General features: G+C 34.7%; 1 protein-coding gene across 1 annotated transcript; it reads right to left on the reverse strand.

Moving 5' to 3' along the window:
* Positions 1 to 11,318: 11,318 nt before the first annotated feature.
* LOC118742041 (aspartate and glycine-rich protein-like) lies at positions 11,319 to 19,681 on the reverse strand. The gene is made up of 4 exons (XM_036474009.1): positions 19,586 to 19,681; positions 12,153 to 12,267; positions 11,815 to 12,081; positions 11,319 to 11,365 (listed from the first exon to the last, which is right to left on the reverse strand). Exons 1-4 carry the CDS (start codon positions 19,679 to 19,681, stop codon positions 11,319 to 11,321), a joined length of 525 nt encoding a protein of 174 aa, XP_036329902.1.
* Positions 19,682 to 25,485: the final 5,804 nt, after the last annotated feature.

Consider the following 25,485-nt stretch of genomic DNA (forward strand, 5'->3'; position numbering starts at 1 on the left):
TTGCTGGTTATGACACGGCGACGACGAAGATGAAACGGCCTTCACAAATATGCTAAGCAAAGCGGGGAAAATGGAAAACTTACTCAACAAAAATAATATGAAATTAAAAATCATATAAAAAATTGCATAAACCACACTCCGCAAGTCTCGAAAGACACAAACTCTTGCAATTGGCATATTCGCATCTTTCGTTCGTCATGCCTAGTAATTGCCGCAATGCGATTAGTGCAATGCCATGCTGCAGCCGAAGAGATGCGTCAGCGATATGCCGTGGCGCAACGGCAACTTCAACTTCAGCTTTGCGCCAAAGCAAAACAAAGAAAAAACAAAACAAATATAACCAAATGATTTGCTTCAACAGAGATGCCCGTGACTATGGTCATGGTCGTGGTCGTGGTCGCGGTCGTGGCAGCGATGGCACTGGGAATGATTTGGTTTGTTTTGCTTGCAAGCTGGCAACTACATGTCCGCGTTCACGTACGCTTAGAAGCGCTCGAGAAAATTACAATCATCATATTTAAGCGGATTAATTATTGAACTTAGCTGATCGTAAAAATTGGCTAACCCTCATTGCAGGATTTGTATTTCTTCTTGCAGTTAGTTATGATTTTGCGTTGCTCCACATTGTATTTACATACATATATGTATATGATTACGTACGCTTGCATTTGTGTAAGTCATCGGTGCTGTCAGTTTTCTGTGGTGTTGACATGCGCCAATTATGTGCAATAATTTTATGTAATCAGTGTGGGATTAAGGAAATAATAATATATATTTTTAATACTGATTGAGGTGGATAACATTTTTTTTTTTAGAAATTAATGAAAAATTATTATAATTTAAATTTGAAAAAGGTAATCATGTCAAATTTTGCATTCTGGAATCCGTTGAGTAGAAATTTGTTAATAACAACTTCATTGAACTTTACAAGGAACTTTACGAAGGACAATTTGCTAAGGAGAGGACCTAGGCAGTTACGAGGTATACTCTTTAAGATTAATGATTGAAGAACAGTAAAAAAGCTTAAAACGAAATATTATTGTTTTTTTGTAAGAATAATGTAACGGCCTTTAATCGCAAATGAAGTAATTCTAAAATGAGTGTGAATGAGTGAAGTGAGTGCGTGCGTGAGTGCTTGAATGTGTTAGTGAGTTGAGTGAGTGAAATGAGGGAGTGAGTTAGTGAGCGAACTGCCGGTTTTGTACCCATGAGAAAAGACGGGGAATTGCCCGCTACGACTTCTGTAGAAGCTACAGAAATTACAACGAACAGGAAACAGTGGAATACGAGCTTTGTCCTGCTTCAGTGTGAAGCTGGAGGTCATATCCTTTAGAGAACTATCTGATATAAGCCTCCACAAAATGCTCAACTTTATCAACCACCGCCGGTTCGATCTAGCACATTCATTCGTCGGCTTACTTTCTTCTGTCCAATAACCAATTCCACTATGTTGTGATAGGGCAAGTTGGGTGTTTAAGCGTGCATGATGCAGGTACTAACCGATAGGAAAACATCAACTCGGATCACTTGCTCGTTGCCATCAACCTATTTATGTGCTTCTGAGAAAAAAAATAACGTTACTCAGTTCACCCGACGAATTCTCGATATCGAGAGGCAGGGAGCCTTCAACAAGTCTCTATATAGGCTCTGTTCGAAGGTCTCTACGATTCGAATTTCATTCTGTTATTCATCATGAAATCAACAATCTCTTGACTTTCCGTACTGTAATGGCACCTTAGCGACTTCAAGTAAGGCAGAGAGTGTCAGGACTGCAGCTGACATTCTCTCTAAGCTGATATAGAAGTTAGTGAGATATATTATCTTACATCAAATGAAGGGTAGCAAAGAAATTAACTGAGGCTCTGCTATCTTAGGTAGGTGTACGAGCTACATATATGAGCGAAATCTTCAGGAAATTCTAAACTGGACAAAAAGATAGTGCGCAGATACAGACATACATAAGTCCCGACAAAAGAGAATCATGTAATAGTTACTTTTCAATCCTTACGTTAGTTTAGAGGGCAAGGCAATATTTGTGATATGAAAAAAAAACCAAATTGGAGTATTAAAATTCCTGTGAAATTCCACGCTGTACTTTAAAGACTGTGCTGCCGACCACTTATTGCTATTTATTCGAATAGCATGTACACCTTAGAGGAAATTTTTCAAACCCTTGCTACGTATACTTACTTTTAAACGGTTCATAATAACAAATTTTTCTCAAATTTTAACCTCGTGTCGGCATATGCAAATTACCCACCGAGGAGAAATAATTATAGGTCATTTTGTAGGCAATTTAGGTGCAGGAAAATTTTTAAAAATTTTTCTTTTCGATGGAGAAAAAGGTGGAATAAATAAAAATTTAACACCACCAGCGTGCGCAATAATTGATTGGCATCTATCATGGAGTTTAATAACCTTTGGGAAGGAGAAAAAGAGGAAAATAATGCAAAGAAAATAATAATAATCAGCCATAAATTAACAGTATTTGATTTACGAATAAATATTTTGTTTGACCTGATCATTTATTCAGGTGCCAGTGGTGTTTTGGAGACTCAGTTTTATGAAAATAGATGTTAATAACTTTTTCTGTTGGTAAATAATTTCACACATATAACTTTTTTTTTGCTATTAATTATCAAAAAATCCGCTGCCTTGCCGTACGTGGTCCAATCTTCCGTACTTCGGCCACTAATTTTAATAACTCGCCGCTTAAAAACCTTGCTTCCTTATCTACTTACATTACATTAGCATTCATACATGTCAATACAACTATTTGTTCACTGACTCGACTTTACATTTAAACAAATGTTCATAACAAATCGCTTCACAGACGCTTGTGGCATTTTTTGGGGCGTGCACACATTCTAAACATCTATGATGAAAGTGTGAAAAGAAATACAAGATACAGACAAATTGATTTTATTAGCATGCAGGAAATTTTTTATTGAAAACAATGAAAGCTTGACGCTTGAACAATAGATATCGTAAGCCAAGAGTAAATGAGGTTAACCCTTCTGAAATGATTGGGTCAAAATTAACCAATTTCCAAAAAAAATTCTTTAGTTACAGAGTTTGTTAATTTTAAATAAGCTGCGGCGTGGTCTATTCGTTAAAATTAAATAAGCTGTGGTTTTAAATAAAATAAAAGAGTTTTCTATTTTATTTTGTTTTCTAGAAGGCGACATAGTTTTTCCATACAACCACAGTATTTCTGGGCCGTTTTACCTAAATTGTTATTTAGTATTTATTTATGACAAATTAAATATATTAACTGAATTCAATGAATGTCTTTATTTTCTTAAAATTTACTAATTTCTATTATTGGGTTAAAATTACCCCATTCCCAATTCCATTCACTGCAAAAAAAGGCAAAAAATATTTTCCAAAAAATACCCTCACAGTACTCACTAAATAAGAAATCGTAGTAAATTTCCACATGTCTTGGTTTTAACGCGTTTTAAAATATTTTTTAACTTAAACCTTCTTAAACCTAATTTTGTGATACATATTTTAATTATCTAGTGTGGCAACCCTTCTACATGTAGTTTGGAAGCGAAGCATTTTAAAACAAATTTCGATTGATACCGAATTTGTAATAATTAATTTACCTTATATAGTTTGGATTTAAACCAACCCTTTTTAGGCATTTCAAAAATATCCCAAATGTTCAAACTTAAAATGTGTTAACGCTCTTTCATTAACTTGTGTATAATTTACTTAAGCTCGACTTTTGAAACAGGTGGCAAACTAAAAACTTTTTAAACCTTTTTCGTCTTACACCTATATTATGATACAAATTTTACATATTTATCTAAACCCCTTATGGAAGGTGAATTGAATATGTTAAAAAGCAGGCAACCCTCTCATATTTAAATTGGATAAATTGGATAAAGCCATTCGGAAACCATTTCGATTGATACCCATAAAAAATTTTACTTATTAAATAATTTTAATAAAATTGAATTTTCTCCTCTCTCTATAAATAAGAGAAGAAATTCTTTAAGATTTCCATTTAGAATCGAAATTTAAATTGACCAAACATTTCGACTCCTTCTTCATATTAACAAAAGACTTAAGCAGCGAACTTGAAATTAAATTTGCTCGCTTTTGCATAGACATAGGACCAGGACCAAATTATTGCTATAACCGCCATTTTGATACCATTTACTTGTTGTTGTTGTTGTTGTTGTTGTATGAACAGTACTCAACACTCTGAAAATTCGTCACGAGTCATACTCTTCATCCTCTAACACTGCACGACTGTGACCGACTGTATGCAAGCATCTTCGATAGGTGCAGTCTATAGTTCTTTTCGTGACAGGGTTGTCGAGTAGGAGTTAAATACGAAGACATGTTGGGTATTGTCTGAACCTTACCCGTATGTTGCGCAAGTGTTTGCTATTGGTTAGTATAGCCGAGAGGAGTTGTGCTAGGGTGCGTCTGGACTCTTTTAGCACTTCTGCTTTTTCAATGTTGGTGGCTGGCATTGAACAACTTTCTGACTGCATCGCGGTGTGCTGATTGAGTGCTCTTCTGTATCGCGCTGCTGTAGTGCTTTCTCACGTGTCGAAGGACGGATTGTTTCAAAGCAGAGCATTTTCGAGGTGATCAGTTGACTTCCTTATGTGGTAGCAGACTGTAGCCGTACATATTGCCAGGTGATTCAACTGTGCCTAGAATTGTCTTATGACATGGTCTACGTTGATTCAAACCCTTGCTTAATGGTGTGGTGTTGGCGTTCAATGCTGACACGGTGCTTTGAATTTTCCGGAATCCATGCTGGCGTTCGGCTAGCTTATGGTGCTTCGTAAGATTGGAGAGGAAAACAAAAATATAGTAATTTCAAAACAATGGACAGGTACTTTAAAAATATTAATTTCATTTTCTTATTTGCTTTTATGGCATACATAAGTATTTATATATGTATTTCATTTCGTTACTTGGATGATGTACATGGGCAATTCTCAGTTAGTTAGAGCTTTCGCATGACTCGCCAGTTTTTTTCGAACACATAATTTTCGCTGGTTTAGTAACAAAAATAAGGTACGTTTGTTGTGTAGATTATGTATGTATATGTAAAAAAAAATACCCCCGTACTACTAAACTAGCTAAATATGCATATAATTCAGAAATAAAATTGGGAAATTTTCACAAATAAAAGTGTGACTCTCATAAATATATTTTTATTTTTGCGTTGCAAAAATGGTGCGTTGACTGTTCATGTTTCATTTTAAAATTAGCTGATAGTATTTGGAGAGGAGAATTGAATGCAGCCCGTTAGAAGTATGTTCTTGCAATAGAAAAGAAGTCATGTCAAATTTGCGTGTCTCCTTTTTTAAATTCTGACACTCGCGGTTTCTATTATATACTGTAGCTGGTGCGTACTCAAAACGGTTATCGGACAACTTTTATAGAGTTCTGGAGCATAAGACGAATCAATGTAGACATGGTAGGTTTATGTGCTCTCATTTGAAGATAGTTAAAAAACGGCTTCTTTAAAAGGTTACGATGCGTGTACAAAATTAAAAATGGATATTTTTTATTAGCAAATCGTCCGCAATTGAAAAATCTTGCCAAATACGTGTGTTCTCCATTGTACAATATGCTATTGAACTACGATCCTCGTGCACCACTTTGGGCTGTAGATGGCAATTTATGTTCGAAAAATTTTTTTCATATGAAAAAAGCGCGGAGCCCCCTCATAAAAAACAAAACAATCCAAAAATCAACGGTAAGTGAAGGTACTTAAAATTTGCACTTTAAAAAACTGAATTCCAAAATTTTGTCTAAAGATGCTGATCACGAAGTTACAAATTTTTGTCAAACTTAGCAGAATTTTTATAATTTTTGCAGGACTGAACGTATGTATACAAAATTCAGACATGTGCACGCGATTTAAAAAAATTTTTTTTTCACAAAAATAATCGAAGTTTCTGAGAATTACCCACATTTATAGGGCATACAATTTTTTTATTGAAATCAACATTCAAAATGTTAAGCTAGCCAACTTTTTATTGTTCTCTGTTTCTTTCGGCTGTTATACACTTTTATACTCACGCATCACATTTTGCCTTATTTATAAACACCAAACAGTCTTATTTGGCCCCAATATGTCAATACATGAATCAGTTGTGGGTACTTATCAAATATTTCATGAATTGTCGCTGCTGGTTTCGATCTCCCTCGAATACCTCTACTACTAAAAATGTCATCTATCAATATAATGTGTGTACATACGAATATATTTAATATAAAAAATATATGCAATTCATGACCGCCGATGATCGATGAACCAGAGCAAGTGGTTAAATTTTCGATTATTTACCTCTTACATACGTATGAATGTATGCAAATAAGCACTCAGCATTGCACTCTGCATGCTTTATTTTACGAAGAGTTTATTACATACATATGTACGTTATTTAAAAATTGGCTTCTACTTACCACTGTTTCATTTTTTATTTCTCTCTACACGCACACCGCTTGAATTTATGTACAACATGACAGTCATTAATTTTATACCAATTCATGTTTTGAGTTTTGATGCGGCGATATTACTCGCTGGTAGTTTTTTAATGTTTATAGTTTGTACCTTTGTGTTAGTACGCATTCAAAGCTGTGATATTCATACGCACCCGAGCATGCGATTATATTAATCGGTACCCCGGCGCATCTATCAATTTTCTGAAGAACGGAAGGAATACGGGAAAGCGGTGGTGACGGATTCGAACTAATGCACGCAAAATAAACGCTTTTTGGGTAATTTCCGCAATTTAAAAACGGTACAAACATTTCCTGCAGGTAAAACCTAAGCACCGCCTAAAAAATTTACTGAAAATCTCGGCCTATATTCGTCGAGTTTGCCATCATTTATCGATTGATTTGGCATTGATTTTATTTTTATCAACCGCTGCTACTGTTGATTGTTTTGCCATGAATTCACACGATTTTTGTTATGCTTACTTTCTTCTTTTTTTACGGATAAAATAAGTGGTTACATGTATTTCATTTCGTATGCCTGCTACAGCTCTACATTGTACATGGGAATGAATGAAAGCACAGTCGTCTACTAGTTTTTGAATTATGTCGATTTTTATCTGATATTTTTTTCCCCCAACTATTCTTTCATGTACTTTTCTTCATGTAGTCGTGGGTGTGCCTTTGTTACACGTACGATATCAAAAATCTACGAAAAAAAAAACACTTTTGGACGCACCCCGAATTGGGTTAATGTGTTTTTAATAATATTGCTCTTGAATTTTTGAAAGGCTATTATGAAATATACTTAATGTGTTTTCTACATGCTTATAATTTCAATATGATTAAAGATGTCAACAGAATTTAAATTCGTGCGAAAATGTCATGTGCTGAAAATTCCTCAGACTTAATGTTAAAACAGTGGCTTACTTGGTTGCACTCTGTGTAAATAAATTTTTGCATAAAAAATTTCTTTAACCTCTGCAGACTGTGGCTACACATATATACGTATGTGCACCTTAAATTATTTCAATTTGTAACAAGTAGCGCCAATTTGTGCTCAGATCTGGTGTCGCGTACTGGCCGCAACAAAATTCGCCTTCGTTATATTTACCTATTTCCTTTCACTCCAACCGATAGGAGTGAAGTCTTCCAATACTCAATTGTGCATATGTATGTATATGCGAAAGCAGTGAGCGAAACAGGTTTTTGTATTGTTTGTGTGCGCAATGGTGGCGACTGCGAAAGCGCCAAATTCGCTTCTAGAATTATCGGGCGGATTGCGAGCGTAGCTGATTCTTGGCAATCTAGTTTCAAATTATTAATTATCTTTTTGGTGTAGTGTCAGGCGAGGCACTAGTAGTCGAAGCGTGGTAAAGTCGGCACCGGATTTTAGAACTATATTCCCAAGGAACACCCTGCAGGGGGACGGAACGTCCACCTACTGACGATAGGTATCACTTTTTAGTGTCTGTGCTCAGGCGTTAATGTTGTAGATAGGTTTCCTCTTACTGTATACCCCTTCCCCATCGTTCTTAGCATCCCGCACCCTGAGCCCAGTCACATCGGTGGGTTGAAGTTACCCCCGGCAACGCGGGCGGTAATGCGAGTGGCTTCGTAACCTGTTGGTTTGACTTCGCCCAGGGTGCGCTCCAACACCAAAGTTTTTATTTATTTTTGTAATTAACTTTTCTTCCCGTGTTAGTATTAAATATATTGTTGGTGTTAAGCACTAAATTTCAGTTGTAATAAGTATTTCATATATTGTGTGTGATTCTTCCCAGCTCCTAAATTGCTTTGCAGTGTATCCCTTAGATATCCCGCAGAAAGGTTCGGGACCATGAAAGCGCATTTGTGATCTACCATTTGCGATACAGTGAGCTATTTCGTTGTCTTCAAAGACTTCATGTCCTTGGAACATTGGAACAAGGGCGCATACCCCACGGACTCCTGACCCAATACTCCCATAATCCATCTTTGATTTGACGGTTTACCCTACCTGGGATCCTTCGTCAATCAAAGATATTATCGCTTTACTACAGTCCCTTTCGGGATTTCTGACTTTATATGACTTTCGGAAGGATGATTTCTGTTGTTTTATATCTATGAGCTTGATAGCAAGATCACCCGGAAATTTCTTGGGAACCGCCAAATGATCCCGAAGATCTCCAGTTTTCATAATGATTGTATTGGGCAGCCGTAAAGCACTCCAGCAGGCCAGATTTTCTATCAAAATAGGCAACAGAAGAATGCACCAAGGGAATTCGTTGGAATCTACATCCAATTTTATTCAAAATTCTGATTAGCCGGTGCAAGCTATTTAATTGTTTTATGTACTAAGAAAAAATAGTGTAGGTTTTATGTATGTTTACTTACATATAGATATACTACCATTCTGAAAAATATTTTCCTAAAATTATTAAATAATGAAAGAATTATTAATGCCAGTATGCCTGTTAAATGCTAATAAAACCTGCAATTAAAATTTGTCAAACGCAACAAAAGGCAACAAATTTAGAAGCATGATTGAAGGAACTGTGTCATCAATGTGTCAAAAACATATATACGGTAACAAGGAAGGAGAAAATACAGCAAAAAGCATAGAAAAGACTAGAGTGACAGTAATAAGTCGCCATGTCGAACCGATCACCCATTGATTTGCCAACAAAACACTTTACTAGCCGCTAGCGCAGGAGTCAACAAGTAACTGATTGCTGACAATTATTGTGCTTTTTCGTGGCATTTGCACTAAACCTTCACTCCTATGCATATCATTCACGCGATCAAAATTAATTAAGTCAACAACTGCCTTAAAAATATATGCCAACGAAAAAAAAACACATTTAGCCACTGTGCACCTTTCTACTGATTTTTGTTGGTTGCCAATTGGGTTTGTGCTTTGAATTTTTAATTACCTGAAAAATATAAAAGTTTAGTTTAGTCTGGGAACTTGCAGAAACATTAAAAATGTCAATAAATGCATTTCAAACTACATTTAATGCTTGCCAAAGATATATATACTGATGCATTATAAACCAGTATTTGAAAGTAGGTATGTGCGTTGGTACATATTTGGCAAATCGAACTCACCTAACACACACACATAGTAGTGCTGACTAATCGCTAATTTTATAAAAGTGTCGCATTTTTACTTATCAACTATATTGTCAGTTGGCTACAAATGGACAACAATTATGCAAAAATGAAGAGAGCGATTGCATAGCAATAAATAAGTAGGTGAGTAACTCTAAGCGACAAATTTGCTGTTTTGAGACTTTACTAATATGTAAATTTAAAATTTAAAATGTCTTTTATAGATCATTCCACTAAGCAAAATTGTTAACGGTGACAAGAAGTGTCTTCAGAACTAAAAAATATACAAACTAAGAAATACTTATTCCGGCATAAGACAGAATTTAAGAAGCGGTAAACTCATTTTCGGTTTAAGCGAGCCCAAAATTACTCTAAAATAAACTTGCCTTGCTTTGGAGAAATAACTGGCTTTAAGTTAAATTCAACACAAGTTATTTTTTCCGAGTTGTACTAATACATTGATGTCGTTTTAAAAGAGAGCATACATATGTTTTCTCCTCTGATTTAAAGCCTGATCATTGTCAATATAAACGACTCTCGTATCTACTAATCAGACCTATTATCAGACGTGAATAAATGGCATGGTATAGCAGGCCTTCACCGCGGATCGCGATTCGTCTAACAGAAGGCCTCATCTGTAATCGAAAGAACAGATGTGGAAAGGCTTGGCTTCGCTTGGCATTTCCGATTGGCGTCACTTGGCACAGAAAATGAACGTCTGTGTTATTTTATTGGACTCAGCCAGAATCACTTTGGTGATGATTGCCGGCTGGGATTAGCAGCACGCCGCCTGGACTAAAAAATTTTCAGATCTTTACCGATGGCTCCACAATTTACATTGGGTCAGTATCCGGTGTCTATATTGAATATAATCGGGATAAGCTTAATTTTCCCTTAAGGAATATGCCTCAATGTTCTGAGCCCAGTTACTTGCAACCCCTAAGGCTTTTGATTACGTGGTGGAAACCAAGTTAGGTATTAAGATATTATATGTTGTGGGAGCCAGCTTTCTAACTTCTTTCAGACAAGTTCGGCAATACAAGTATGAAGTAAAGAAGTTCTTTTACTCTGGTTACCAGATCACTCGCTAGGACCTCGCTCAATAATGACTGGGAGGTTTTAACGTCTCATTGTTTTCTACTTCAGAGAAATTTTTGTTAGGTATTTGCTTTCATCGAGCAGATGACACTGCAGGTAACTTGTACAGCTGTTGACTCACACAAATAGTTGACTGTGATCGGAAAACACAACAACCTCACTGATTTCTTTGGCATTCAAGAAATGCTTCTATTTATTCTTAAATTATTTAGATCTAAAACATTCAGAACGTATGATCACACTAGTATAGCGTCCTCCTTAATCGTACGAAAAGACTACGTGATCCCAAACCAACCCACGAAGGAATAGGGGCTGCAGTATATTTCACAAAACCAGTAATTTATAGGTCCTTGGGACTACCAGATCACTGCAGTATCTATCAAGCCGACATTTACATAAGTAGTCAGGCGGTCATTAAAGCTCAACTTTCATATGAAACAAATTCGATCACCGTCGTGGACTGTAGGGAGGCTAGAAGAAAGCTAATGTTGCTAAAAACATCCACCTTTATTGGGTACCAGGACACAAGTGTGTGAAAGGTAATGAGAGAGCTGACGAGCTAGCCAAGGAGGACATCTTCTTAGATGTCTCGCAAATGACGAATACACCACTTCCTCTTGGGAAAATCAAAATATCACAAGACCTGCTCATATACCGCCAAGCGGACAGGCCTTGGAAAGTAACTCAGGAGTACCTGCATTTAAATTAGATATAATTAAGGACAAAAAAATTTAGGAAATGTAGCTATCATGAGGAAACCGTGGAGCCACGTGGAGCATATAATTTGCGACGGTCCAGTATTCAGCAGGCAAAGACTCGCGTTACTCGGCAAAAGACCAAATTGACCATTAGATTTCGCGAAAAGAAACGGCAGTGTCCATTAACATTACATGAAAGCTTTGATTCATAGGTCGTAAAAGCGTGTGGAAACGCTATGGACCTTATATTTGTCTATGCAAGACCTCTTATGGTCAGCCAGTATAACCTACATCTAAACCGAGCATGCGTTGTTTTGTGTTTTACAACGACAAAAAAATTTCCAGTACAATTGTACTGTATGGTAATGCGGGGAATCCCATTACTATTACCATTAAAAGTATCATTCCCATTATTATTACCATAACAATTAAATTTTACTATTACCATTGCCATTGCCATTGACATTACCATTATAATTACCACTACCACTACCATTAATATTGCCGTTAACATTACCATTATAATTAGCATTACCACTACCACTACAATTACCATTACCGTTACAATTATTATTAACACTGTCAGCGCCAGTACCATAAAAATCGTCACTGTCACTAGTATTATAATTACCATTACCATAACGGTTACCATTACTACAACCATTATCATTATCATTACCATTAGTATTAGCACTAGGTAATGACCTTTTACCTTTAGCATAACCCTTACCATTATCAATATCGTTATCATTACTTTTACCACTACCATATCATAACCATTACCATCACCGTAACAACTACCCTTGCCATTACTCTTACGATTACCATTACCATTATCATACACATTACCATTCTCGTTAGCATTACCACTTCTATATCCGTTACCATTGCCACTACTCTAACCATTCCCATTATAAATAAAAAACAATAAATTAAGTGTCTCATGCAAAATGCAGTGTGCCAGCTAGTTTTCTGTATGTTTGTAGGTAAATATGTATACCTGCATAAGTACTATGTATTTACATAGAAACATATATGAAGCTTGCGCACGCGCGCTAAACGTAACTAAATAGCTTCCTGGTTCCAACACTCACCACTCTGAACTTTAGACAAAAATGTGCTGCCATCAACGGCCAAAACACACACCTGCCTAGCCATCGCTGTTTGTGCAGGGCAGAGTTTATCCAAGGAGACAGCTCTAGTCAAAGGCAAAGACAATTCTATTCTATTTTAGCATAAATTTCAAATGTATTTATGTATCCCAAGTGATGGCGGTGGCTTAGCTATGGATTTAGTTGTGCCGTATTTATGCGGCTTGCATGCACGTTGTTAAAGATTTTTATGACTTAATAAAATTTTATTAAATGCACAAAAATAAAATAAAATATTTAAATAGCATAAATGGATATTATGCAAAAATAGATAAATATGTGGAAGTGAACAATTCAATTCAAATGAAATGCCAACCTAGAATGCACAACGCGAGCAAATTGAAGGTAGAGCAAAGGCTTAGAAGGCAGTGGTGTGGGTAAAGGTGATCGTGGAGGGGAGATAGGGAATAGCGTTGGATCTAGAGCTAAAGCAGAGCAGGAGTGAGCTGGCGTCGCAAATATAATACACCTAAATGTGTGTGTTTGTCAGAACTGTGATTGTAATATTACTTAGCTGCTATCGGATTATACTTTTAAGAGGGTGAGCGCAGGGCAAGCGATACCAGCATTCGACATGCTTGTTGCATTTGAACATGTGATTGCGACATGACGTATGGAAGTCGAGTGTATTTACTTTGCTTTTATTTTCGATTTTTGAACTAAAGTTATTGAACTGAAAACTCCAGTCGTGCATGAGTAGGTAGGCAAAAATGTTTTATTAAAATAATTTCTTGAACTGCTATTTTTTTGCATCCTTTGCCTTGCCACAAAATCACTAAACAGATTCTCGAACAATTCTCGAATTATTGGAAGGGGGACGAAAATGCAATAAATGTAATTCAAAAATCTTTACATAAAATGGAAATGAATTTTATTTAAATTTCAAATGAATTAACTTCTTTTGAAAATAAAATAGAAAGATGCACTAAACACGTGAAGAGTAGACACCCGCCTGCGGAAATCGAAGCAAAAAAAATTTTGTTACAAATTTTTTATTACTAACCATACAACCCTTTTTTATGTTCTGCAACCACAAGTCCTGTTGCTTGTTGTTGCCACTGTTGTTTGGTTTGTTGAAATCATAAATTCCTATTTGTGGCAGCAACATGCAGTTTCTCAATTTACGAGCACTTGTAAACTAGCCAATGCCACGCCGCTCACTGCACAGAGCTGTCGCGGGGCATGTCGCGCTGGCTACCAGATACGACCAGTGCCACAGTAATCGGGACATTTTGCAGGCTAACAAACAAACACAGATGTACGTACATACATATGTTTGTATGTACTTTCTTGTAAAAGAGTGTAGCTCTGTACTAGTTATATATTTATTTGCTTATAAAGCACTATCGCATATCGTAAATAAAAAAGCATGAAAACATTAAATTTTAATTAAAATCGCAAAACCTTAAACGCGTGGGGTCCTTCCACATCGCATATGTACATGCATACTTACATGCGCATGCATCTGCAGGTACACTATCCCATAATAAAATGTGCTTCGTACGTAGTAAGCCATATCAGCGACATAGTCCGTGTTTTGGTCTGGTAGGTGTCACCACCGGCTGATAGTACAAAATAATATTAAACAAACAAGCAGCATGTGAACGCATATAAACTTACTTGTAAAAAAACCACAAAGGCACTACTAGAATATACTCTAGGTAGTTAGTGTGAATGTTCGTATATTTTTTAACTATCCAGGATGGCTATTTTTCTTTACTACTTTTTCTTACATATTTCTTAGTGTGATTGTGAATTTTTTAAGTACCACTCGTATATTTAAATTGGCATAATATATTCAGCACTTGATATGGCGGGAATTTTATTTACGAGCTGGTTGAATGGAGTTGAAGTTTATAGAACTATAATAAATTATAAGCAGAAATTCATACATACATACATAGCCATTTGCAATTAAGTGTGGAATTTCTGCGCAATGTCTTTTAGTTTAGGTTAGGTTAAGTTGAAGTGATTACTGCCCAATAGAGCTGGAGAACTATCGATGATCGCGCTATCGGTGGTTTTCGATGTTCTCAAAAAAATATTGATAGTACTATTCTAATAATAAACCATTACCTTAAAAATCGTATCAATCAATGCATTTTATGACTAGCAGATATTTAATGTACGGTACACCTACATATAATTTCGTACTTTTGATACGCTTTGAGATATACCAATTATTTTTTAAATTTTAATATCCAAGCTACAACTTCTATATAGGTAAATGTCTGAAAAACTGGCGACAAAATGACACCCGGTTTGGTTTGATAATTTATTTTTATTTTTTTCAAACTAATTTTATAAAAGTTAGTGTCCAAAAAATCCAAATTTCAAACTATGTACAAAAATTTTAAAAAAAGTGAGTGACCTATAGAGTGCGATTTTCGTATATCGAGAGAAGTCTTTGCTCCTGAACTGCACACACAGCCGTATCAGCTTCGCGGGGATACCAACTTTAGAAGGCGCGACGTATAGACAACGCCTTTTAGTGCTGTCGAAAGCGGCTTTGAAATCGACAAACATTTAGTTGATTTATGATTTTAATACCTCGTTCTTTAAGAAAATTTCCCTAAAAATTAACGCGTAAGGAACGAATGGCAGTCTCATCCGCTTCCTCGCTGGCAAAAGTGGAACCGAAGTGCCCGCTCTGAATTCTTTTTTTTTCGCAATGCCACTTTGTCCTAGCACCCATGGCAGCTATGTTAAAACGTATGCCACCTTCATATAACAGAATTCATTCGATTTATTGTTCTCTTTTGTGTATGGCTATGTTATACCCTTTACTAATTGTGTACGGGCACACAATAGCCCGTAATGCTCTGTTATTTGTGGTTAATAAATATTTTAGTAAGTTTACATTTATTTGCTCCTTAGCCCTTGTATTCATCTGGTTCCTAGTATAATGTCTATAGATTTAATGTTTAATTTGTGAGGGTCAACGAAACTCCCGCAAGCTATACGAACTCACATTGCATCATTGTGTCTACGAACGTACTCAGTCGTGTATACGTGCTGGGGATTATCAGCGCTATCGTTATTTCACTAGGAATAATAAATATTGTTAAAAGCTGGCGTGCAACGCAGTTTCTATATGTCTTCAGGGGCGGCGAAACGCCCTGTGCCCGGGTGGGTAGTTCTGCTGGTGGCAAGAGTATACAGGTAAAGAAAATAGGTGGTCGATGTAATTGAGACGGTTAACAGGCTTCTTTAGAAAAGCTTATTTGGGGTATTCACAACGGTGTCGTAAGTGTCGTATTGTTGTATGTCGTAAACTTTAAACGCCTAAAAATTATATTAAGGGGGTTCCCGAAGTACCATGAAAGTCATATTATGAATATCTGTGGTGCTAAAAAATAGTTGGTTGAGGTTTCAAGTTCTCTAAACATTTATTTAAACTTTTAAAGTTTACGACATACAACAATACGACACTTACGACACCGTTGTGAATCCCTCAATTGTTTCGTTTATAATACATTAAAATTTATTTCTGCAGTGAAAACGCCCACAGAGCCATATCTGTATCGCTATTGAGTCTGCATTCGTCAAAACTACTGTCTCACCAAGAATGAACTTTTCTAAAGTTTTATAAAACGGTGCCGATTCAGTATCACCCATTATGAAAATCTGTTTTGAGAGAAAGCACTTGTATATCACTTAGCTTGCGTCGCTCCAACAGTTACAATGACCCAGTAAGTGTACCACTTGAGAGATCCGGGGTCGAGTTCTCGTGCAGCGGCTTTTTTTATTTATTTATTTTTTCTTTTTAATTTAATTTTCTTTTTATAAAGAATAACGTTTTTTAAATTTCATTAATTTTTGGGAAATTATTTACTTTTTTCTTTTTTTTAATAAGTTTTTTTTTGCTTAATATTCTATTGACTTTTAGATTTTATTGTTTAAAAAAGCAAAATATTTTTATTTTTTTAATTACATTTAATTTTTTGAGACCTATTGTATTTATTTGTTCTCTTTTTAATTTAATTTTGTTTTCTTTTGTTAATTTCATTTTCCTTTAATTTTATATAGGTATTATTGTTTTAAAAAGAAAAATATATTTGTGTTATTTTATTTAACTGTTAGGATCTTATTTTAGTTTTTGTTTTCTTTTAATTTATTTATTTTTTTGCTTTTAGATTTTGTTTGAAAAATACATATAATTTATTTGATTTGAAGTACTTTTTGATTTACTTTGAATTAAATTTTTTTGTTTCTAATTTAGTTTTTAAATTTTTTTGTTTTAAAAGGAACCAAACATTTTTTCTATTTCATTTAAGTTTTAAAAATATTTTTATTTATTAAAAAAAAAGTGTATTCGTTTTTATGGTTTTGGAAAGAAAAAGGGATTTTATTTAAATTTAAATGCTTTTTAAAAATTCAATTAGTCTTTCGAAAGACAGTAACGAGCTTTCAAGTTAGTTGCCAGAATTAAAAATTGTCTTACGAAAGGCTTTTGACTTTGTAAAGAGGTGCAAGAGAGTTGTCGGAATTGCACTGTTAGTCTCATTTTGATTTACCATTTAGAGGAAGTTAAACTTAACTACGCTAATAGCTATGTTTCTTAGTACATATACGAACATATACAAACGTTAACATATCTCGCGAAATACGCCGTAAAATTAGACATCTTATGTATGATAGGTGGGCGGATTTATTGTTGTCGTTTAAATTTTAATGCCTGCTTACTTAACTTAACATATTATCCACAAGCCATTGCTTCAACTTCAAACTCAATAGCAAAATACTGTTGGGTTGTTTTACATTTCAACTTTAGTTCCTTAATAGCTAATTCTATAAAACTACTCCTCGCTTAGTGAAAATCAATACCATAAAGTAGTTAATACCGGCGTACTACATTTTCAGGTGCAAAACGTATTTAGGTCAAGCTTAGGAAATCAGTGATGATCAACTGTGGCCTGTGGCCGCTGATAAAATGCAGGAAAATTAAAAAAAAAAAAACAGTAAAGCAAAAAATACCAAAATAATTGACCGTTGAAACGTAAGTTGATTTGAAAAACAAAAAATTTAAGAAATCAGTTAAGCTGCTGATGAACACTTCACCATATAATTTATCATCGCAACAGTAGGAGTGCGACAAGATCACTTATACGAAAAGCAAAAACAAAAAAGTAGGTACAACAGCAAAAAAATCTGAACGGTGGCAGTAGCAACAACAACGCGCGGGAGCACCAGAGTCAACCCCGTTTTATAGCCAGAAGTCATGACTTAACCAGGGAGTTGGCTAGCTGATTGCCTGCCTGACTGGCGAAAAAGAAAGGCTTATTATAATAAAATTAATGGCATATCATTAGCTTAATAATGTTGTTGCCTTCTCCTTACAACTGCCGTTTTGCTGTTTGGCCACTTGATCGCTGCTGATTTTCTTTTTGTTGTTTTTGTTTTTGTTTTTTTTTATGGTACGCCATCGACCACCACCGACGAACTGGGAAGCAACTGTTTGTTGCTTGCTGTACATACAACTTATCAACGGCAACGACAACAACAACAACAACAACGACAACAACAGCAACAACATAAGCATACTGACACACAATAAAATGCTGACTAAAACAACCAGCTAATGGGCACTAAGTGGTTGAGATTGAGTATGCAAAATGCTATGTTGCACAATGCTGAACGACTAGAAGAAATTCACTATTAGATGCTTGCCACTCGTTCAGTACATACATACATAGGCACAAAGTAAGTCGCTTACACGTTTAGTCACATTCGTAATATCTCACGGCGCTAACGGCAATGACAGGAAATAATGTAACAAGCTTACGATAATCGCTGGGAAAAACTGTACATTGCATGGCAAGTTACAGTTAGCGCATTGTTTTTGTGACCGAATTAGTTACTTCTACCGAAGTGGTAAGTGGTTAGTTAAAGAATTCATGATGAACCTTCGTGAAAGGCGATAAAGTGAAGCATTTAACAAAAAATGGGTTAATGTAAAACAGGAATATTCTCGATTCACCAATAAATTTTAATGTTTAATTACAAGATTTGCGAGCTTTTTTACATCAATGTGCATAAGTATATTAGACTGAAACTGAAAAATTATTTTTTCCAAGAAATTTCGAAAGTTGGCCCAACGAAAATTAAAAATTAAATTACAATAAAAAAATATATAAAAAAAATTAAAATAAAGCGAAAATAAATGAAATTAAAAAAGAAGAAAATATTAGTTTAAAATTAAAAAAGAAAAATATTTTTAGTTTTAAAACAAAATTTAAAAGTTAAAAGAAAATTAAATTAAAAAAGCATAATAACCTCAAAAAAGAAATAATAAATAAAATAAGTTTCTAAAGATTATGTAAAATTTTATAAAATATGTTTTTTTCTAAAAATTAAAAGAAAACTATACAAAAGGAAGAAAAAAATGTATTTAAAAAATAAAAATCAAATAAGTTCCTTAATAATAAATAAAATTATTAAAAATATTCATATTTTTAAAAGAATAACAACATAATGGAGGGACTTCTGAGAAATTCAGCACAATCAACTTCTTACCTTTTTGGACGATGAGCTCAATCAGACTGATGAGATGAAATATTTATGAATTAGCTAAATCATAAACTTCCCTACACTAGTTACATCATATCACAAGAGCCCCAAAATCATGTAGTAGTGCATACAAATGTCCGGGCGTTGGAGTCCAACCACCAATTTATTCATTCTTATTAAGGGGTGGTCGAGGGGGGCTGCGGATAATGGGGATCTTTAGTCCAACATAGCGACTCCAGATATTGGTCAAGAGGCATAAAGAGGTGCAAGTATCAGGCATTCATGAAGTTTGACGAGTAAACATTTGTGTACGGCTTGGCAAAGCATTGGGCGATTCATCTACATACATAGGTTAAGTTAGAAATTAACCTTTATTAGTCCCTTAAAATACAAATCTAATTTGTATGTACCTTACGGTAATTTTTGAACCTGTGAAACCTAACGGTTTTTTGGATTAAACTAAATGTTTGAATAATTGTTTGTTTATTGATAATTGTGTAGTATTTGTCATTTGTCGTCTGGCGGATTATTGATTTGCGCTAATGCAATACTGACATAAGACATATCGCGCACGTTTATTTGTGCTGGCTTCAGTTGGTTGAGAAATGCTGGCTCCAGTGCTCTGCGTTTGTTCAATGAACTGGGCGGCATTGCCGCGACGGGGAATTATTCCTCCCAAAATCTAATGAAGATTGAAAATTTCTCTGTTATGTGAGAAAAGGGTAATTTGCGACCCTTGGGTCCAATTAGTAACAACACCCAAAAAAATATTTCAATTGCAATGTAAAATTCCATGGTAAACAAAATTTTTATTTTTTAGCATTTCATTTCATTTAATTCATTTTGTCGAGACCAGCACACAACTTCGGGAATAGCTGAGGACTATTTCAAGCAAATTTCGACCTGCCCCGAAATTATCCCGAATTTGTCCAAAAATTGTTCTGAACTAGTCCTGAAGTGGTTTTGAACAAGTCGTGAACTTTTCCCGAAATGAACTTGAACAAGTCCCGAACCGCTGCCGAAATCTTCCCTTACTAGTCCCAAAATGAACCCGAACTACTCCCAAAATGCTCTTAAACTAGTCTTAAAGTGATTTTGAACTAGACTTGACTCATCCAGGAATAGTATTGAACCATTCCAGAAGTAAACCCGAACTAGTCATGAAATGATCGCAAACTAGTCTCAAGTAGTCTTGAAGTGGTTTTGAAAAAATCATGAACTTGAACTTAATGATATCGAACAAGTCTTGAAATGGTCCCCAAACCGTCCTAGAATAGTTCTGAAATAGTCTCTAAACTGTCGTTAAATGCCATAGCGTACGAAGGCCTTTTCAAGAACTATATACGTGCGAACAAACCTTGATTTGTGTGAGAATGGGAATTTAGCGATGATTTAGAAGGGTTGTCAAACTGACTAATACTGCTCGGTTTCAAACTAGCGCTTCTAATAACGAATGAACGTCAATGTTCAAAAAAAATTTAAAGTTCTATTGTGAATTTCGATACTAAAAACTTAGGAGGTTCGATTTCTGTTTCCATACATACATAATAAATTTCAATCTAGTCTCCAGCAACCCATTGCATTATTCCATCGAGAGTACTAACGCTCCACTCAAGCTGCATTCTTTCAGCTGACTTTTATCACTGATCGTTGCATACAAAGATGTTTCATAAATTTTTCATGCGTTCAACTGTCACTGTCACTGGCAGCTGAGATACATTCGTCGCTTTTGTCGCATTGACACAAATTTACAAGCCTCAAAATAGCCATGTCTGCCATAATAAGTACCTAAACTTTGTCAGTAGCAAAGGCAACAAAAATAAAAAAGTGACAGCAAAGTAATTTCACCAACGTTTTTCAACAACACAATAGCCCAATAGGCCAATAGCCCAAGAGCCAATAGCCAGTAAGCGCACATCACACTTTGGACGCGAACAATTTTGTGCCCCTAGGCAATTTGAAGATAAATCAAGTGAAGGCATCTTTTGGCATAGCAAAGCAACGCAGCGCAGTACCGCGAAACAATAATAATTTGGCGAGTTGCGAGTGCGTGCCTGTGGAAGGAAGGAAACTCTGCAGAGCAGCGCAAAGGAGGCGGGAATACTTAAGCATAACAGCGGTCGTAGATAGTATAGTATAGAAGAAGAAGAGGATATGGACAGGGCAATATTGACGCCAGCCGCCCTTTGTGCTTTCGAAGCGGCGCTGAAACAGGAGCAAGCGCTGGCGCAGCAGGTGGTGGTGACAGCAGCGGTAGTGCAGGGGCAACGCGTTCGGTGCATCCAACAAAAGCATGCCACCAATTCGCATGAATAACCAGCATATATTCGTCGCTCTTAACGTTTGTATGTTGCACATTAGGCTGCACCAGAAAATATGTTCGGAGTACACTTTCGTATTTAAGGTAGATTTGCATGGCAAATTAGAAATTTGTTGTTATTTTTTGCCGAACGTAGGGGTCGTCTTCTAACATTTTCCGTCATATCATATACATTTACGGTACGATTTTAAAATATGCTATATATGCAATAAGCTTAAGTACCACGTTTTAGTGCTTACCCATCCGATCTTAGTGCTTCTTAGTATAACGGACCACCCTAATATCAGTACATTAACAGGGCAAGTCTAGCGAAAGCCTTTCGTAAGAAACTTTTCCATTTTGGCAACTATCTGAAAAGCTCTTTTCTCTCTTTCGAAAGACCAATTGGAAGATCTGCTAACGAAGAGGTCTTAGCTTTATTCTCTTTGTCTTTTGGCAATAAGTTTCCTAAAAATTTAATTTAATTAAAAAAGTACAAATTTTTCTTTTTAACACAAAAAAAAACCTAAAAATTAAGATAAAATTAAACTTCTAAAGAAAAAACTGTAACCAAACAAAAAAAATTAAATAATATTAAACAAAAAAAAACTTTAAATCAAAATCTAAAAATTAAAAACAAAGATTCATGAAAAAAAAATTAATTCAAACAAGTAAGAAAGTCTAAGTTCGGGCGGAGCCGAACATTAAATACCCGGCGCAAGTATTAAATATGTTTTTTCACCTTTCCGAAACCTTCCGCTAGATGGTAAGCCGGGGTGTATCAATTTTGAGTAAATTAGCGTCCTTCAATTTCGAAATATTGAAGTTTCAAGCATTTCTGAAATTTACAGTTATATGAGAAGCGGCCTTTATTTTAGTCCGATTTCAATAATTTTCAACATTTTGCTTACATGTGGCAAGCACAATAACCACACCGAGTTTGGTACAAATTGCTAGAACGGTTACCGATATACATATATGTGATCATAAGTGGGCGGTGCCATGCCCATTTTCCAAAATTTTACCATAAACGTATTTCTTGGTAAAGAATTGTTGCAAGTATCAATTTTGAATAAATTAGCTTCAATATTTACTGATTTATCGAAGATTTTGTATTTCTCTAAATTACCGTTATATGGGATGTGGGCGTGGTTATTGTCCGATTTTAAAAAGTTTCGGCGATTTTTTATGCTGTACCAGGGCCAACAACTGTGCCAAGTTTGGAAGAAATTGGTGCAGCGGTTACCAAGATATACACATGTAACCATAAGTGGGCGTGGCTACGCCCATTTTCCAAAAATTTATAATATTCTTATTTTTCGTCGAAAAATTATTGTAAATATCAATTTTGAGCGAATAATCTCCAGTAGTTACTAAAATATCGCAGTTTTCGTATTTCTGAAAATTACCGTTATATGGGAAGTAGGCGTGGTTATTGAGCGATTTTAAAAATTTTCGGCCATTTAGTATGTTGTGCGAAGGCCAACAACTGTGCCAAGTTTGGAAGAAATTGGTGCAGCGGTTACCAAGATATACACATATAACCATAAGTGGGCGTGGCTACGCCCATTTTCCAAAAATTTTTAATATTCTTATTTTTCGTCTAAAACTTATTATAAATATCAATTTTGAGTGAATTATCTTTAGTAGTTACTAAAATATCGCAGTTTTCGTATTTCTGGAAATTACCGTTATATGGGAAGAGGGCGTGGTTAAAGTCCGATTTCGCCCATTTTCAATGCCAACCTACCTTGGATTAAGGGAAACCTACATACCAAATTTCGTTAAGATATCTCAATTTTTGCTCGAGTTATCGTGTACACGGACAGACGGACAGACGGACAGACGGACAGACGGACAGACGGACGGACAGACAGACATGGCTTAATCGATTTCTTTTTTCATCCTGATCATTTATGTATACATTTGTCTATATCTATCTCGATTCGTTTTGGCTGTTACAAACAACCGTTATGTGAACAAAATTAATATACCCTTGTGCACAAGTGCGCTCGGGTATAAAAACGAAAATAAAAAATCAGTTGCTAGAAATTAAAAAAATATACATTTTTTTTTTCGTAAAACTTTTTTAAAACTAAAAATTAAAAGAGACCAAAAATTAAAAAATAAAAAATGTATGAAAATAAAAAAGAAAAAAAACTAAATAAGATTCTAAAAATTACATTAAATTAAAAAAAATATATGTTCAAAACAATAAAATCTAAAAACTAAAAGAAAATTAAATTAAAAAAAAGAAAAAATTAAATTATTTTAATGAAAAAAATGCATACGATAGGTTTCTAAAAATGCATTTAAATAAAAAAATAGATGAAATTAAATGTGTTCCGGAAGACAATTTTCAATTCTGGCAACCATTTTAAAAGCTCTGTTCTGTCTCTCGAAAGACTAATTAAAGGATCTGCAAACGGGGTTGCCTTAGCGTTATTCTGTTTGTCCTTTAGTAATAAGTTTTCGTAAAATTAAAATAAATTGAAAAAAATACATATTTTTAATTAACAAAAAGTAAAAGCTAGAAGAAAGTTAAATAAAAAAATTCAACAAAAAAATTAAGCATCTAAAATTTAAATTATATATAAAAATAAATATTTTTCTTTTTAAAGCAATAAAATTCAAAAATTAAAAAAAATATATAATTTAAAAGAAACAAAAGCAAGAAAAATTAAAAAATAATTTCCAAAAAAAATTTAGTTGAATTAAAATCTAATACTTAAAAGAAAACCAAGTTTAAAAAATAATAACATTAAAAAAAGAACAAAAACTAAATAAGTTCCAAAAAGTTAAATGAAATTAAAAGATATTTTTATTTTCAAAACCAATAAAATCTAAAAATAAAAGGAAATTGTATTAGAAACAAAAAATAATTAAATTAAAATATAAAAAAAAAAACATGCACCAGGTTTATACAAATTAAATTAATAAAAAACAATATTTATTTTTCTTTTCACAATAAATAAAGTAATAAAATCTTAAACCTAAAAAAAAAATTATATAAAAAAAAAATTAATTATTTAAAAAAAAACTTCACAATGAAAGTTGGCAAGCGAGCTTTTTTGTAAGACTTTCGGGCCAGAATAAACAAAGTCTTTCAAAGTATCTTTCCTACTGTCTTTCAATTGGCTTACAAAATACTTCCCACTATCTTAGCCAGAGTTGCCCTACAAAGCTCACCAAAAAAAAATTACCGAATGTAGGTGTCACCGAAAATTTAAAAATGTTCAGCCAAAAAAAAAATGTTTTTTTTTCGAAATTATCTTGCAAAAATATTTTAGACATAGGGTTGTACGTCAGACTCGTATTTATTTGTTTGTAGGATTGTACAGTCTAATGTACATACATACAAAACTTACATACATATGTTTCGCTTAGAAATATGTCGATGGGCCACTGCTGCTGCCCAACATCAACGCAACGCGTAATGTGTGGAAATAAATATTTGAGCTTTGACCATTTATGGCCATTTGTGCTGTGTTTAAGTGATGCGCATGCGCACACAGCAACAGTGCAACAGTGCAACAGTGGTAACCGTATGCTGGCGGTAAATGGCAGGCCATAGAATTTATGTGCATTTGACATGAAAGCATATTTGCAGATAAGTATGTATACATACATATTTACGAAAGATAGAATAGAAAAAAGTTTATAAGGGCCGTGCCGTACTTTGGTAGGGCTGCATAACTTGCCTATCGGCTATGCCGGTTTGGCGCGTTAATTCACTCAACGGAATAAACGTTTTGACAGCCACTATAAAAAACGTCAAAATGCGCTGGTTACTTACTGGCTGGTTGAGTTGCGCGCATGCGCATACCAAGAAGCACACGAATATTTATTGCATATCTCACACATGTGTATTTGGCGATATACGAGTACATATGTATTTATTTTCGCTTTCTTTTGTGTTTATTGCTTGTTTTCTTAGGGTATGTTTGCATTGGTCGCGCATGCGTAGGCTAAATAAACTTAACACGATTGATATTCGAGTGAGTCCCTTGTGACTGGGAGCGTTTGTGTACTTAAGTTTGAAAGTGTGAATATTTTATTCTTAGGTTTCGTATAAAAATAATCATAATGTGTGGAAATCTTCATCAGTTTTGGCTATGCAAACTTAGTGTAGCTTTTCTTGATATTCTCTATATGA

Source organism: Rhagoletis pomonella, unplaced genomic scaffold (assembly GCF_013731165.1).
Source record: "Rhagoletis pomonella isolate Grant_MI unplaced genomic scaffold, Rhpom_1.0 Rhpom_scaffold_00006, whole genome shotgun sequence".
NCBI classification, from domain to species: domain Eukaryota; kingdom Metazoa; phylum Arthropoda; class Insecta; order Diptera; family Tephritidae; genus Rhagoletis; species Rhagoletis pomonella.

Excerpts from the sequence above, each read along its gene's own strand:
- LOC118742041 (XM_036474009.1), bottom strand. The coding sequence starts at position 19,681 with ATGCCGCCCAGTTCATTGAACAAACGCAGAGCACTGGAGCCAGCATTT. Across the intron at positions 12,268-19,585 it reads ACGTGCGCGATATGTCTTAT|AGTAGTGGCAATGGTAACGG; the intron begins GTCAGTATTGCA and ends GGGAATGGTTAG. Across the intron at positions 11,366-11,814 it reads TGTCAATGGCAATGGCAATG|GTACTCCTGAGTTACTTTCC; the intron begins GTAATAGTAAAA and ends ATTTAAATGCAG.